Genomic DNA, 12,762 nt, shown 5'->3' on the forward strand with positions numbered 1-12,762 from the left:
TCCCTCCACATACCCCTTTTCACCTGAGCAACAATCGCCACCAGGTGAGGGAGGGCCCACTCTCCATGGGTGAACCCATGTGACCCAAAGCCCAAAATGAAAAAGCAGCTGGGATGCGAATGTCATTGGGACCACTTCCAGTGGGAGGAAGTCACTCTGGCATAGCCCAAAGGAGAGGAGGGGCAGAGGCCAGGAGTGAGACGCAACCCCCAACAAAAACCCCCATCTCCACCTGCATGGGCCTATCTCAGACACAATAAGGCACAACATGTGGTGTGAGGTGGCTGCAGCATACTGGCCTCACACCAGGTTATATTAACACTGTCTACACCCTGGGGCTTGAAAGAACACATTTTCCTTCCAGTGGTGTTTCAGAACAGCCCAAATAAGCAGCGATGTCAGGCCCATACCAAGGGAAAAGATCTCCCAGAGCAGAATGCCGTAAGACCAGACATCACTCAATGTGGTGTAGAGGTTGTCAAAGATGCTCTCAGGAGCCATCCACTTCACGGGCAGAAAGGTCTGCAAGGAAAGAGGGAGAGAGTTAAACCCATGTCTACTCACTGATGATCTACAGCAGTGGAAATAGAAAAGCGTTCCCCTTGGGCTCTTAATAACTTGTGCTAATTATCTTGTCCCATCTGAGTGTCTTTTACATGTGTTTTGTTCATTACTGAACTCTCAGTGCCTGGCACATAGTAGGTGCTCAACAAATACTAGATGAATGATGAATGGTCAATATTGCCTTTTATGTCCTCCAAAGGAATAATATCCAAAAACATTAATCCTGAATTTTCACCCAAAAGGTGTAAGCCCTGAATGGACCCGTTTCCTATTTTTAGATATTCCTGGGAACAAAATTAAGAACAGATCCAGTGATCTCTGAGCTGATTACAGCTATCACAGCCACATGAGTACATGAATCACACACAGCATGGATGCAGGCCCATGTCTTTCTCTAGGTGGAAGCAGCAGCTGCCATAAGCTGTCTCACGTCCAGTGCAGTGAGGTGATTTGGAATTGTACCTACAGGGAGCAGATGTTTCCCTACAGGGAGCTATGTCATCTGCTGAGAAGTGGAAGGGATGGGAAGAATGGTTCAAGTAGACAACAAAATGAGTATCTTTAAGGAAACTGTGCCTCCAAGATATATAAACCCAAATGGTTTCAATATTTTAGTGGTCACAGATGGCTTTTGAAAATCTGATAAAAGCTTAAAATATAAAGACACCATCCTTGGGAATGCATGCTTGTCCATGCATACACACAACTGACATATTAATAGCTAACACTTGCCAGGTGCAGTGGCTCACACCTGTCATCCCAGCACTTTGGAAGGCTGAGGCAGGTGGATCACTTGAGGCCAGGAGTTCGAGACCAGCCTGGGCAACATGGTGAAACCCTGTCTCTACTAAAAATGCAAAAATTAGCTGAGCATGGTGGTGCATGCCTGTAATCCCAGCTACTCGGGAAGCTGAGGCAGGAGAATTGCTTCAACCTGGGAGGCAGAAGTTTGCAGTGAGCCAAGATTGCACCACTGCACTCCAGCCTGGGTGACAGAGTGAGACTCTCTCTCAAAAAGAAAATAAATAAATAAATAAATAAAATAGCTAACATTATTGAGTGCTGTTTCTATATGCCAGGCACTGTCCTAAGCACTTTACATGAATTCATTGATTTAATCCCCATAGCAACTCAGCAAATAGGTACTATCATCACCTCCCGCTACAGTCAGGGAGACAGAGGGGCAGAACAGTAGAGTATCTAGGCCCAAATCCAAATTAAGTAAGTGGTGCAGCTGGCACTCACACCTGGGCAATCTGCTGCCAAGGCTGTGTACTGACCCCTTGTAGTCTATTGATGTTTTAAAAAACAGGCACTGAATCTCTAGAAGCAACACCTGACTTCAGAGATTAAAGTGAAGAAGGGTGAGCATGCCCAGTGAGGGAAGTGAGGACGTACACTGCCTTTCGACACGTAGTTCGAATCATGCATGATGTCTCTGGCCAGGCCAAAGTCACAGATCTTCACGATTTTTCCTTGTGCCAGGAGGACGTTGCGAGCAGCCAGATCACGGTGGACACACTGCATGGAAAAGGAAGAAATGACTCAGGGTCAAGCCATCTGTAGCTGAACAGCATCACCCCTGCAAGACTGATCCATGGTGGCACTTGGAGCTGCCTGCCTGGATATAAAGGGCTATCCTTCTCCCAGGTTCTCACTCCACCCACTCCCAACAGAGGGAAAGCTCTAGAAAAGAGTAGACGCCTGATGATTTCAGACTCCCTGCCTTGCGTAAGGGATGAAGGAGAGAGACAGGTAAGTAAGAGCCCCTGTTATTAATGGCCTTTCCAAGATCTATCTCCTAGCATCTCCTTCCACACTCCACTCACTGAAATCTGTGGCTGGGTCTAAAAAGGTCTCTGTTCCTTGAACTTACATTTTTTGAAGCCAAAAACTCCATTCCTCGGGCAACTTGATAGGTGAAGCTCAACAAATCCAATAAAGTAAGGCCTTCTGAGTTACCATCTGAAAGGAGGTTTTTGACTTCTGAGTCTGCAGAAAAGAAATTAAATGTATTGGTGCTGGCAGGCAGCAGGAAATCATCAAGTTGCAGAGGCATGCCCAAAGAACACATCCAAAAATATTTTGTTAATTTTTTTGTAGAATGTTTAGATCTCACAGGTGAATATCACTATGCAAAGATTCTATCTTAGAAAATAGATATATAGGCCAGGCATGGTGGCTTATGCCTATAATCCCAGCACTTTGGGAGGCCGAGGTGGGTGGATTGCCTGAGGTCAGAAGTTCGAGACCAGTCTGGCCAACACGGTGAAACCTTATCTCTACTAATAATACAAAAAAATTAGCCAGGCATGGTGGCATGTGCCTGTAATCCCAGCTACTCTGGAGGCTGAGGCAGGGGAATTGCTTGAACCAGGGAGGAGGAGGTTGCAGTGAGTTGCAGTGAGCCGAGATTGCACCACTGCACTGCAGCCTGGGTGACAGAGTGAGACTCTGTCTCAAAGTAAAAAAAAAGAAAGAAAGAATGAAAGAAAGAAAAGAGATATGCAGAAACATATATCTGGTTTAAAAATTATACACATACACACACACACACACACGCACACAATGATATAGTTTGGATATGTGTCCCCACCCAAATCTCATATTAAAGTGTAATCCCCAGTATTGGAGGTGGGGCCTGGTGGGAGGTGACTGGATCATGGGGGTGAATTTCTCATGAATGGTTTAGCACCATCCCCTTGGTGCTATCCTTGCAAAAGTGAGTGATTTCTTGCAAGATCTGCCTGTTTAAAACTGTGTGGCACCTCTCTCTCTCTCTCTCTGTCTCACTTGCTCTTGCTCTGGCCATGTGATATGCCTGCTCCCCCTTTACCTTCCACCATGATTGGAAGCTTCCTGAGGCCTCTCCAGAAGCAAATGCCTGTATAGCCTGCAGAATCCATGTGCCAATGAAACCTCTTTTCTTTATAAATTACTCAGTCTTAGGTATTTCTTTATAGCAATGCAAAAACAGCCTAACAGAGAAAATTGGTATCAAGGAATGGAGAATTGCTGTAAAGATAACTGGGTAACAGGCAGAGATTAGAAGAGTTTGGAGGGCTCAGAAGAAGACAGGAAGATGAAGGAAAGTTTGGAACTTCTTAGAGACTGGTTAAATGCTTGTAACCAAAATGCTGATAATGATATGGACAATGAAATCAAGGCTGCCAAGGTCTCGGATGAAAATGAAGAACTTATTGAGAACTGGAGTAAAGGTCACCCTTGTTAAGCCTCAGCAAAGAACTTGGCCACATTATATCCATGCCCTAGGAATATGTGGAAGTTTGAACTTGAGAGTGATGACCTAGGATATCTGGTGGAAGAAATTTCTAAGCAGCAAAGTGTTCACGATATGGCCTGGCTGCTTCCAATAGCCTGCACTCAGATGCAGAAGCAAAGAAATGACTTAAAGTTGAAACTTATATTTAAAAGAGAAGCAGAGGCTGGGCGCAGTGGCTCACACCTATAATCCCAACACTTTGGGAGGCTGAGATGAGAGGATTGCTTGAGTCCAAGGTTCGAACTAGCCTAGACAACATAGCAAGACCCCTAGGCCAGGCGCGGTGGCTCAAGCTTGTAATCCCAGCACTTTGGGAGGCCGAGGCGGGCGAATCACGAGGTCAGGAGATCGAGACCACAGTGAAACCCCGTCTCTACTAAAAATACAAAAAATTAGCAGGGCGTCATGGTGGGCGCCTGTAGTCCCAGCTACTCGGAGAGGCTGAGGCAGGAGAATGGCGTGAACCCGGGAGGCGGAGCTTGCAGTGAGCCGAGATTGCGCCACTGCACTCCAGCCTGGGCGACAGAGCGAGACTCCGTCTCAAAAAAAAAAAAAAAAAAAAAAAAAAAAAAAAAAAAATATATATATAGCGAGACCCCATCTCTTTAAAAAAAAAAAAAAAAAGTAAAAGGGAAGCACAGCATAAAAGTTTGGAAAATTTGTAGCTTGGCCATGTGACAGAGAAAGTAAAAGCTTTTTTGGGAGAGAATTAAAGAGGGCTGCTGGGCAACCACTTGCTAGAGAAATTTGCATAACTAAAAAGGAGGCAAAGGCTGATTGCCAAAACAATGGGAAAAAGGCCTTGAAGGCATTTCAGAGACCTTCATGGCAGCCCCTCCCATCACAGGCCCAGAGGCCTAGGAGGGAAGAATGGTTTCATGGGCCAGCCCCAGGGTCCACTGCCCTGTACAGCCTTGAGACACTGCTCCCTGCATCCCTATGACTCCAGTTCCAGCCATGGCTCAAAGGAGTCCACGTGCAGCTTGGGCTGCTGCTTCAGCTTGTGACAGCCATAAACCTTGGCCGCTTCCACGTGGTGTTAGCCTGTGGGTGCAAAGAGTGTAAGAGTTGAGGCTTGGGAGCCTCTGCCTAGATTTCTGAGGATATATTAAAAAACCAGGGTGTCCAGACAGAAGCATGCTGCAGGAGTGGAGCCCTCACAGAGAACCTCTACTAGGGCATTGCAGAGGGGAAATGTGGGGTTGAAGTCCCCACAGAGAGCCTCCACTGGGGCACTGCCTCATGGAGCTACGAGGGGAGGGCCACCATCCTCCACGAATAATGTATCCACCAACAGCCTGTACTCTGCACCTGGAAAAACCACAGGCACTAGACACCAGCCCCTGAGAGCAGCTGCAGGGGCTGAACCCTGCAAAACCACAGGGAGTTCCACCCCTCCCAAGAGCTCCACCCCTTGCACCAGTGTGCTCTGGATACGGGATATGGAGTCAATGGAGTTTATTTGGAGCTTTCAGCCCTGCTGGGTTCTGAACTTCTGTGGGGCTTGTAGCCCCTTTCTTTTGGCCAATTTCTCCCTTTGGGAATGGGAATGTTGACCCAATGCCTATAACCCCATTGTATCTTGGAAGTAAATAACTTGTTCTTTATTTTACAGGCTCATAGGTGGAAGGGACTTGCCTTGTGTCAGATAAGACTTTGGACTTTGAGTTGATGCTGGAATGAGTTAAGGCTTGAGGGGACTATTGTGGAGGGATGACTGTATTTTGAAATGTGAGAAGGACATGAGGTTTGGGAGGGTCCAGGGTCAATGTGACATAGTTTGAATATGTGTCCCCACCCAAATCTCATGTTGAATTGTAATCTCCAGTATCGGAGGTGGGGACTGGTGGCAGATGAATGGATCATGGGGACAGATTTCTTATGAACAATTTAGCACCATCCTTCTGGTGCTGTCCTCACAATAGTAAGTGACTTCCTGTAAGATCTGACTGTTTAGAAGTGTGTGGCGCCTCTCTCTTTCTCTCTCTCGCTTGCTCTTGCTCTGGCCATGTGATGTGCCTGCACCGCTTTGCCTTCTGCCATGACTGGAAGCTTCATGAGGCCTCCCCAGAAACTGAGCAGATCTACCAGTGTCATGATTCCTGTAAAGCCTACAGAATCATGAACTAATTAAACCTCTTTCCCTTATAAATTACCCAGTCTCAAGTATTTCTTTATAGCAATAGAAGAACAGCCTAAAACACATAGAGACATACACACACACACAAAACACACAGCCACAAGGACCAATCTTACACATAATTATTTTGTTTACCTCCTAAATTTCTTTTTTTCAACCATAATTAGCAAATCATCTCAGCTACCTTTAAAACACACATACACATAAACACACACTAAAATCTTCCATGATGAAATACATGGAGCACACATACAAGCTACATGAAAAAGTAGCTTCTGTGAATTGCTTTATTTTCTTTTTAAAGCCACCTTTGTAGTACTTTGCTTATAATTTGTTAATAAAATCACATGTGATAGCATCTTAGAGATCAGTGCCAATGACTTTGCTTTGAGTTTCTTTGTTTGTAACTTGTCCACTTTCCCCAGTTAGTCCCATCTGGAAGGGTCCCAGGGTTTTCGAGGAAGAAGGCAATTTAATCCAGAAGTTCTCAATTCTTTTTGAAAATGTTCAGCAAGTGAAGAGTACCTCTAGCCATTCACAATTTTTTCAGATAGCCACAGAAGGCCAGAAAGCAGTGGTCTGCCTGCCAACAGGGCTTGGGCCTGAGCATGACTCAGGTTCCTCTGACGTCTCGTGCCAACTCCACCAGCCCAGCCTGGGAAGCAATGTAAACTATTTTTAACAATATGGGAGGGGAGAGGAAGTACTGGTTCCGATAACTCTCGCTGGCTAATCTTTTAAAAGTTCTTGGAAGTTCACCCAGTTGGCAATGAGAAGTGAATGGAACTTGGAACCACAGAAATGGAAAATATTGTGGACTGAGCTTTGCAAAACAAACACATTCTTTTTTAAATGGATTGTACCTTTCACTTAAGAACCCTGAAAACATTCAGAGCACATCAATAATTTCCAAAACAATGTCCAGGGCAGCTCAACACTTTTTTGCATTGACTAATGGCAGGGCTCAGACCCAAAAACACAAGCTCACAGGACAAGCCAATGTCAGACTTCCAACTTCAGGTCTGTGACCAGTCCAGGGCTCTGGAGGAACCACCCCGAGCAGATGTGAAGTGGTCCATCTGGTCTAGGCATCAGCGGGACTCCCTGGAGTTTATAAATCAATTTAACCCTGCCACATATTCACGTACTTGAAAAACAGATAGACCCACCTTCAAAATACATTCAACAGAAACGCTGGTCCAGAAAATATAACTGCAAATTATCTACTCTAGAGTTCCTATCACAAATTGAATGTTAGGAAAAGTAAAAGCAAGCGTTACTGAACTCATAGACATCAGAGACTTCTAAAACTTAAGGGAAAAAAAGCAGTGTGAGGGACCAACATAAGAAAGCCAACTTGTAATTCTGCCAAGTAAGGGCATTAAAAAAATCCATCACCATATTTTCATTAAAAAAGAAAAAGACAGCAAAAAAAAGGAAGTTCATTATATCAGAATAAATAATTATTTTTTAAAAAAATGTTTACTGCAGGAACACACCAGGAAAATTCTTTAAAACTATTAAATTTAAAATTTAAAAAATTTGTTACATTGTCAGCTTTTATTCTTTTCAATTTACAGGCCACAAACCTGGAAACACCTCACAGAACTGGTCGTGCAGACCTGCATTTAGAGACCACGTGGGCTGCCAGGTTCACTTTACCATCCCTACACACTTCCCTCTAAATACTTTAAGTATCATATTAAACCACTGGAAAGTCCCAACACCCAGAGTGAGTATAGACACTTTTACCTAACATAGATTTCTTCTTATATGAGGCTGGACGATCATAGAGTGATCTCTGGATGTCGGAATATTTAGAAACCTCTTTCCTTTCTAGCATGGGGACATACTGTGTAGTATCAGCCTGCTTCATGTCCATGTAGTCACCATTGTTTTCAAAAGATAAAATAACATAGCTGTAAAAACAGAAAGAGAAATCTTACCCAGGGTGCCCTTCTGAAGTGGTCATTCCACTTTCAGTAGACGATGACTTTGGGGGACCTACAATGTGCCAGGTACTGAGGTAGGCATGGGAGCTAACTGGGTAAAAGCAAAACCAATCCACACCCTTGACATGAGGTGATCTAGTCAAGGAGATGAGCATTAATCAGTCACACAAATACATGCATCACAGCAATTCCACTACTGGCTATCTACCAGAGGAAAGGAAGTCATACGAAAAAGATACTTGCACACACATGTTTATAGCAGCACAATTCACAATGGAAAAAATGTGGAACCAACCCCAAATGCCCATCAATCAAGGAGTGGATAAAGAAACTGCAGTGTATCTATACATACGTATGTGTAGGCGTACATATATATATATATATATATATATATATATAAAACTCAGCTATAAAAAGGAATGAATTAATGGCTTTCGCAGCAACCTGGATGGGACTGGAGACTATTATTCTAGGTGAAGTAACTCAGAAATGGAAAACCAAACATCGTATGTTCTCACTCATAAGTGGGGGCTAAGCTATGAGGACGCAAAGGCATAAGAATGACACAATGGACTTGGGGACTCAGGGGGAAAAAGTGAGAGGTGGGTGAGGGATAAAAGACTACAAATTGGGTTCAGTGTATACTGCTCCAGTGATGGGTGCACCAAAATCTCACAAATCACCACTAAAGAATTTACTCATGTAACCAAATACCACTCGTTCCCCAAAAACCTATGGAAATAAAATGTTTTTTAAATAGGGAAAAAAAGAAATGTAAAAAACAAACAAACAAAATAAATACACAGATCAACTCAAACTCAGATGTGCTGTGAAGAAGAAAGGTTTCAATAGCTTGTAAGGAAAATGACTTGATCTGGGGGTCAAGGAAGCATTCTTCAGAAGACATAGAATGAATCCCACTGACAAAGATGGGAAAGACTAGGGGAATATTTGTCATGGCATCTGGCACATACAAACGACTCCACAAATGTCAGCTGCCATGATGATTACTGTTCACTTGTTTTCAGAGCCAGTTCCCTGCACATCTTTCGCAGGAGCCCGCACATCCTGAAGAGCCATATCTAAGACAGTGTGGCTGTGCTCCCATGGACCTGTAAGTCCATTACACTTAAAGTTTGAAGAATTCACTACATTAAGTTTGTTATTATTCTTTCTTAGTTTTTCAACTCATCAGCCTTGGTTGGAACTTGAGCCATGTGGCCATGTGGCTTGGGCATACAATTCCTTCTACCTAATCAATTTAGCACCCATTTGGTGTCCACCAAGTAATTTATTATGAAGTGAATTCATTGTACTTTCTGATCTTACAGAACTTCTTATCTACAGAGCTCTTTATAGCCACTAGGAGATTTCTGCAGTAGGGATCACTGTCGTTGGCGTCATTTATAGGTCCAGGTTCAGCAAGGACCTCGAGCTTGGAGATCCACAGACAGTTCTCGCAAGGTTCCAGAACTCAAGCATCCCTGGCCAGAGCTGCATTTTATAGGTCTAAGTGGATCACAGGTAAATAGCAGAAGAGCTCCCAGAGTCATTCTAACTCACTCTCATTCAAACCTATCAGCAAGGCCTTCCCATGTGACACCCCAGTCCAAAACACCTTTAGACATCATGCATCTCTCTGCATGATCATGGAATGACTGGACAGGGTGGTTTGACTCTAAGTCTTGCTACCTTGGGCATTGAACCTGCAGACGTGATATCTATCAGGACATGGGTCTTTCCATTTGTGATGCCTGTAAGATAATGATAGACAGCAATGTCTCTCTTTGCACCCACCTCCGTGTGCTTTCATCAGCAGGGTTCAATCCAAAGATATCCAGCTCTTTCTTTGGCTTCTCTGGGTGGTGGCTCAGGAAGCTATCCCTATTCTTATGCAAATAGTTGACCAAATCTCCATAGAAGCAGTACTCCGTGATGATGTAAATGGGACCTATGAGCACAAAAGCCGTTAGGAGATGGGTATGAAAATGAAGAACAGAAAAGCCATGAATTGTCCTGCAGACCATATGGGGCAGAAAAAAATAAGATACCAAAAAAGTTTTTTGTTGTTGTTGTTGTTTTTGTTTTTTTTTTTTTAAAAGAGCCATGAATAGCTATGACTGGACTAGCAATCGATTTTGCTCAAAAAACAATGAGCTTCCATCAATTCAAGGGACCAGTCAGCTCCATTCAAGGGACTTCTATTCCCTGCCATGTGTGGGGATGGAGAGTGGAGGATTTAAGCCTGATTGAACAGTTTTCACAACCACATGTGTCCAATGAAAACCCTCACTCCTGGCCGGGCGCGGTGGCTCATGCTTGTAATCCCAGCACTTTGGGAGGCCGAGGTGGGCGGATCACGAGGTCAGGAGATCGAGACCACGGTGAAACCCTGTCTCTACTAAAAATACAAAAAATTAGCCGGGCGTGGTGGCGGGCGCCTGTAGTCCCAGCTACTCGGAGAGGCTGAGGCGAGAGAATGGCGTGAACCCGGGAGGCGGAGCTTGCAGTGAGCCGAGATCGCGCCACTGCACTCCAGCCTGGGTGACAGAGCAAGACTCCGTCTCAAAAAAAAAAAAAAAAAGAAAAGAAAACCCTCCCTCACTCCAGGTCAGTGAGCCCACCTGACTTGGTGCAGGCTCCCAGCAAGTTTACAATGTTCAAATGTGGCCCCAGGTGAGTCATTATCTTCAGTTCAGACATGAGAGCTTGTTTTTCACTGGATCTGGCCGTGGCTGTTGAAAGAATAAATCACATATCAGTCCAGCTGAGCTACCAACTTCCTGTTCTCAGAAAAAAACCAAGAACACGACTAATCCTGTGATTGGATATCATTCTATTTACCAAAAGTCTAAAAGAAGCAGACAGCTACTTGGCCTCAATGCTAATAACTAATTCCTGGTCTTTCTAGTAAAAAGAAGTCACTGGAAATAACAAGCTCTTAATTTTCCAACATACAGGCAGCAAGAGCAATCTAAATAAACCTAATCTAAATACACATAAAACCTGGAGTCAAAATAATCAGGACCTAGTCCTAAATGTCTTATTTATTAGCTGTATGATTTTGAGAAATTCCCTTAATATCCCCGTGCTCAAAAAATCCCCAGGAAGGAGCACTTACGTTTTAGCATCTTCACTGCAACTTTCATGACAGGTTGGGACCGGCTTAATCCATAGGCTGTTCCTTCAACCACCTTCCCAAACGCTCCAGACCCCAAGACCCGACCTGTGGGCAGGCAGAATCATTAACACCCAAAAACTCCAGACGCCTCCTCAGCTTTCTGCACCTTAGCCAGCTCTCTGCGGGTGGACAGCTGGGCGGGTGTCTTTCCTGTTTGGAGTAAGCATAATGACTCCTCCAAGTCATCGTGTCAAAAACGGAATTGAGCCCACAGGGAAGGAAATTAGCATAATTGCTTTTGTCGAATAACATTTGCAAGGGAAAGAAAACACAGACGGGAGAAAGGAGGGTGCAGCCCTCCCTGGTGTGAGCGCGCTGTCTACCAGCTCCGTGCTGGGCCAGTCCCTGGGATCCTCTGCCTTCGGGGGCTCTCACCCACACCCCCTGGTTCTCTGCCCTTCTGTTTTCCATATGCAAACAGGGGCATCTTTTGTCTTAGTAAATTACTAGCCACTGGAAATACTTCAGTATTCAAAATATCACTGATTCCAAGGAGTGACTAAATAAAAACTTCAGGCTGGGCTCACTGCTCCCTATTTGTTAGGAAAAGCCACTCTACCAAGAGCTAAACATGCCCAAGAGCACAGCAATTAGCTTCATGTTGGGAGGAGACATAGGTAAAGACACTGAAGCTGTTGTCCCACCCTGAAAGAGCTCACCCTGAGAGAAACATTTCCCGGGGTGTCAGTCTCACCATGGATAGCCAAGCCAGGGAAAGACTTGGCTCATAAAAGACACTAACAGCCAACACTGCCTCTTACTGCATGTCTGTGTTACTGAAAATCGTACCTGGAAAGGTATTGCTTCACCAGCAATGCCTCTTGGTATAATGGGAATTATGCCCTTTTCCGCATATTTTACTACTTTTTAACTCCCTAAGCTCCTCATCCCTTTTTGGGAAATAGGCAGGAAAATAAAGAAAGCTTAGTTATAAATATGTGAAATTGGGGGCAGCTCTTATAACCGCCCCATGGGTTCTCCTTGCCCGCTGCCTAGACAGAGCCGATTTATCAAGACAGGAGAATTACAATAGAAAAAGGGTTTAATTCACACAGAGCCAGCTGTACGGGAGACCTATTCTACTATTACTACTATTATTCAAATCAGTGTCTCTGAAACTGGGGGAATTTCTACTATTCTACTATTACTCAAATCAGTGTCTCTGAAACTGGGGGAATGGGGTTTTTAAGGATGATTTTGTGGTTAGGGGGTGAAATGGGGACTGCTGATTGGTTGGGTCAAAGATGAAATCACAGGTTGCTGACGCTGTCCTCTTGCGCTGAGTCATTTCCTAGGTAGGGGCCACAAGATCAGATGAGCCAGTTTATTGACCTGGGTGGTGTCAGCTGGTGCATCGAAATACAGGGTCTCCAAAATATCTCAAGCACTGACCTCAGGTTTTACAACAGTGACCCCTAAACCGTACTTTCTAATCTTGTAGCTAATTTGTTAGTCCCACAAAGGCAGTCTAGTTCCCAGGCAAGAAGAGGGTTTGTTTTGGCAAAGGGCTATTATTGTCTTTTTTTCAAAGTCAAACTGTAAACTAAGTTTCTCTCAAAGTTAGTTCGGCCTATGCCCAGGAAGGAACAAAGACAACTTGGAGGCTAAAGCAAAATGGAGTTGGTTAGGTCATATCTCATTC

General features: G+C 44.3%; 1 protein-coding gene across 4 annotated transcripts in view; it reads right to left on the reverse strand.

Annotated features, from left to right (window-relative positions):
• The window catches only part of PDGFRA (platelet derived growth factor receptor alpha), a 65,363-nt gene that overhangs the window by 10,252 nt on the left and 42,349 nt on the right, over window positions 1-12,762 (reverse strand). For 3 of the 4 annotated variants that reach the window (XM_055294672.2, XM_063611222.1, XM_055294673.2), the window contains exons 13-19: window positions 11,061-11,165; window positions 10,564-10,674; window positions 9,737-9,890; window positions 7,740-7,906; window positions 2,441-2,556; window positions 1,963-2,085; window positions 411-522 (exon numbers count right to left, since the gene is read on the reverse strand). In XM_055294672.2, the coding sequence (XP_055150647.2) occupies window positions 411-522; window positions 1,963-2,085; window positions 2,441-2,556; window positions 7,740-7,906; window positions 9,737-9,890; window positions 10,564-10,674; window positions 11,061-11,165 (888 nt within the window). Of the gene's footprint in view, window positions 1-410; window positions 523-1,962; window positions 2,086-2,440; window positions 2,557-6,246; window positions 6,643-7,739; window positions 7,907-9,736; window positions 9,891-10,563; window positions 10,675-11,060; window positions 11,166-12,762 lie in introns of those variants that run through there. The other variant, XM_055294675.2, reaches the window with a different exon arrangement.

This window comes from Symphalangus syndactylus, chromosome 10, assembly GCF_028878055.3.
Source record: "Symphalangus syndactylus isolate Jambi chromosome 10, NHGRI_mSymSyn1-v2.1_pri, whole genome shotgun sequence".
Taxonomy (NCBI): Eukaryota; Metazoa; Chordata; class Mammalia; order Primates; family Hylobatidae; genus Symphalangus; species Symphalangus syndactylus.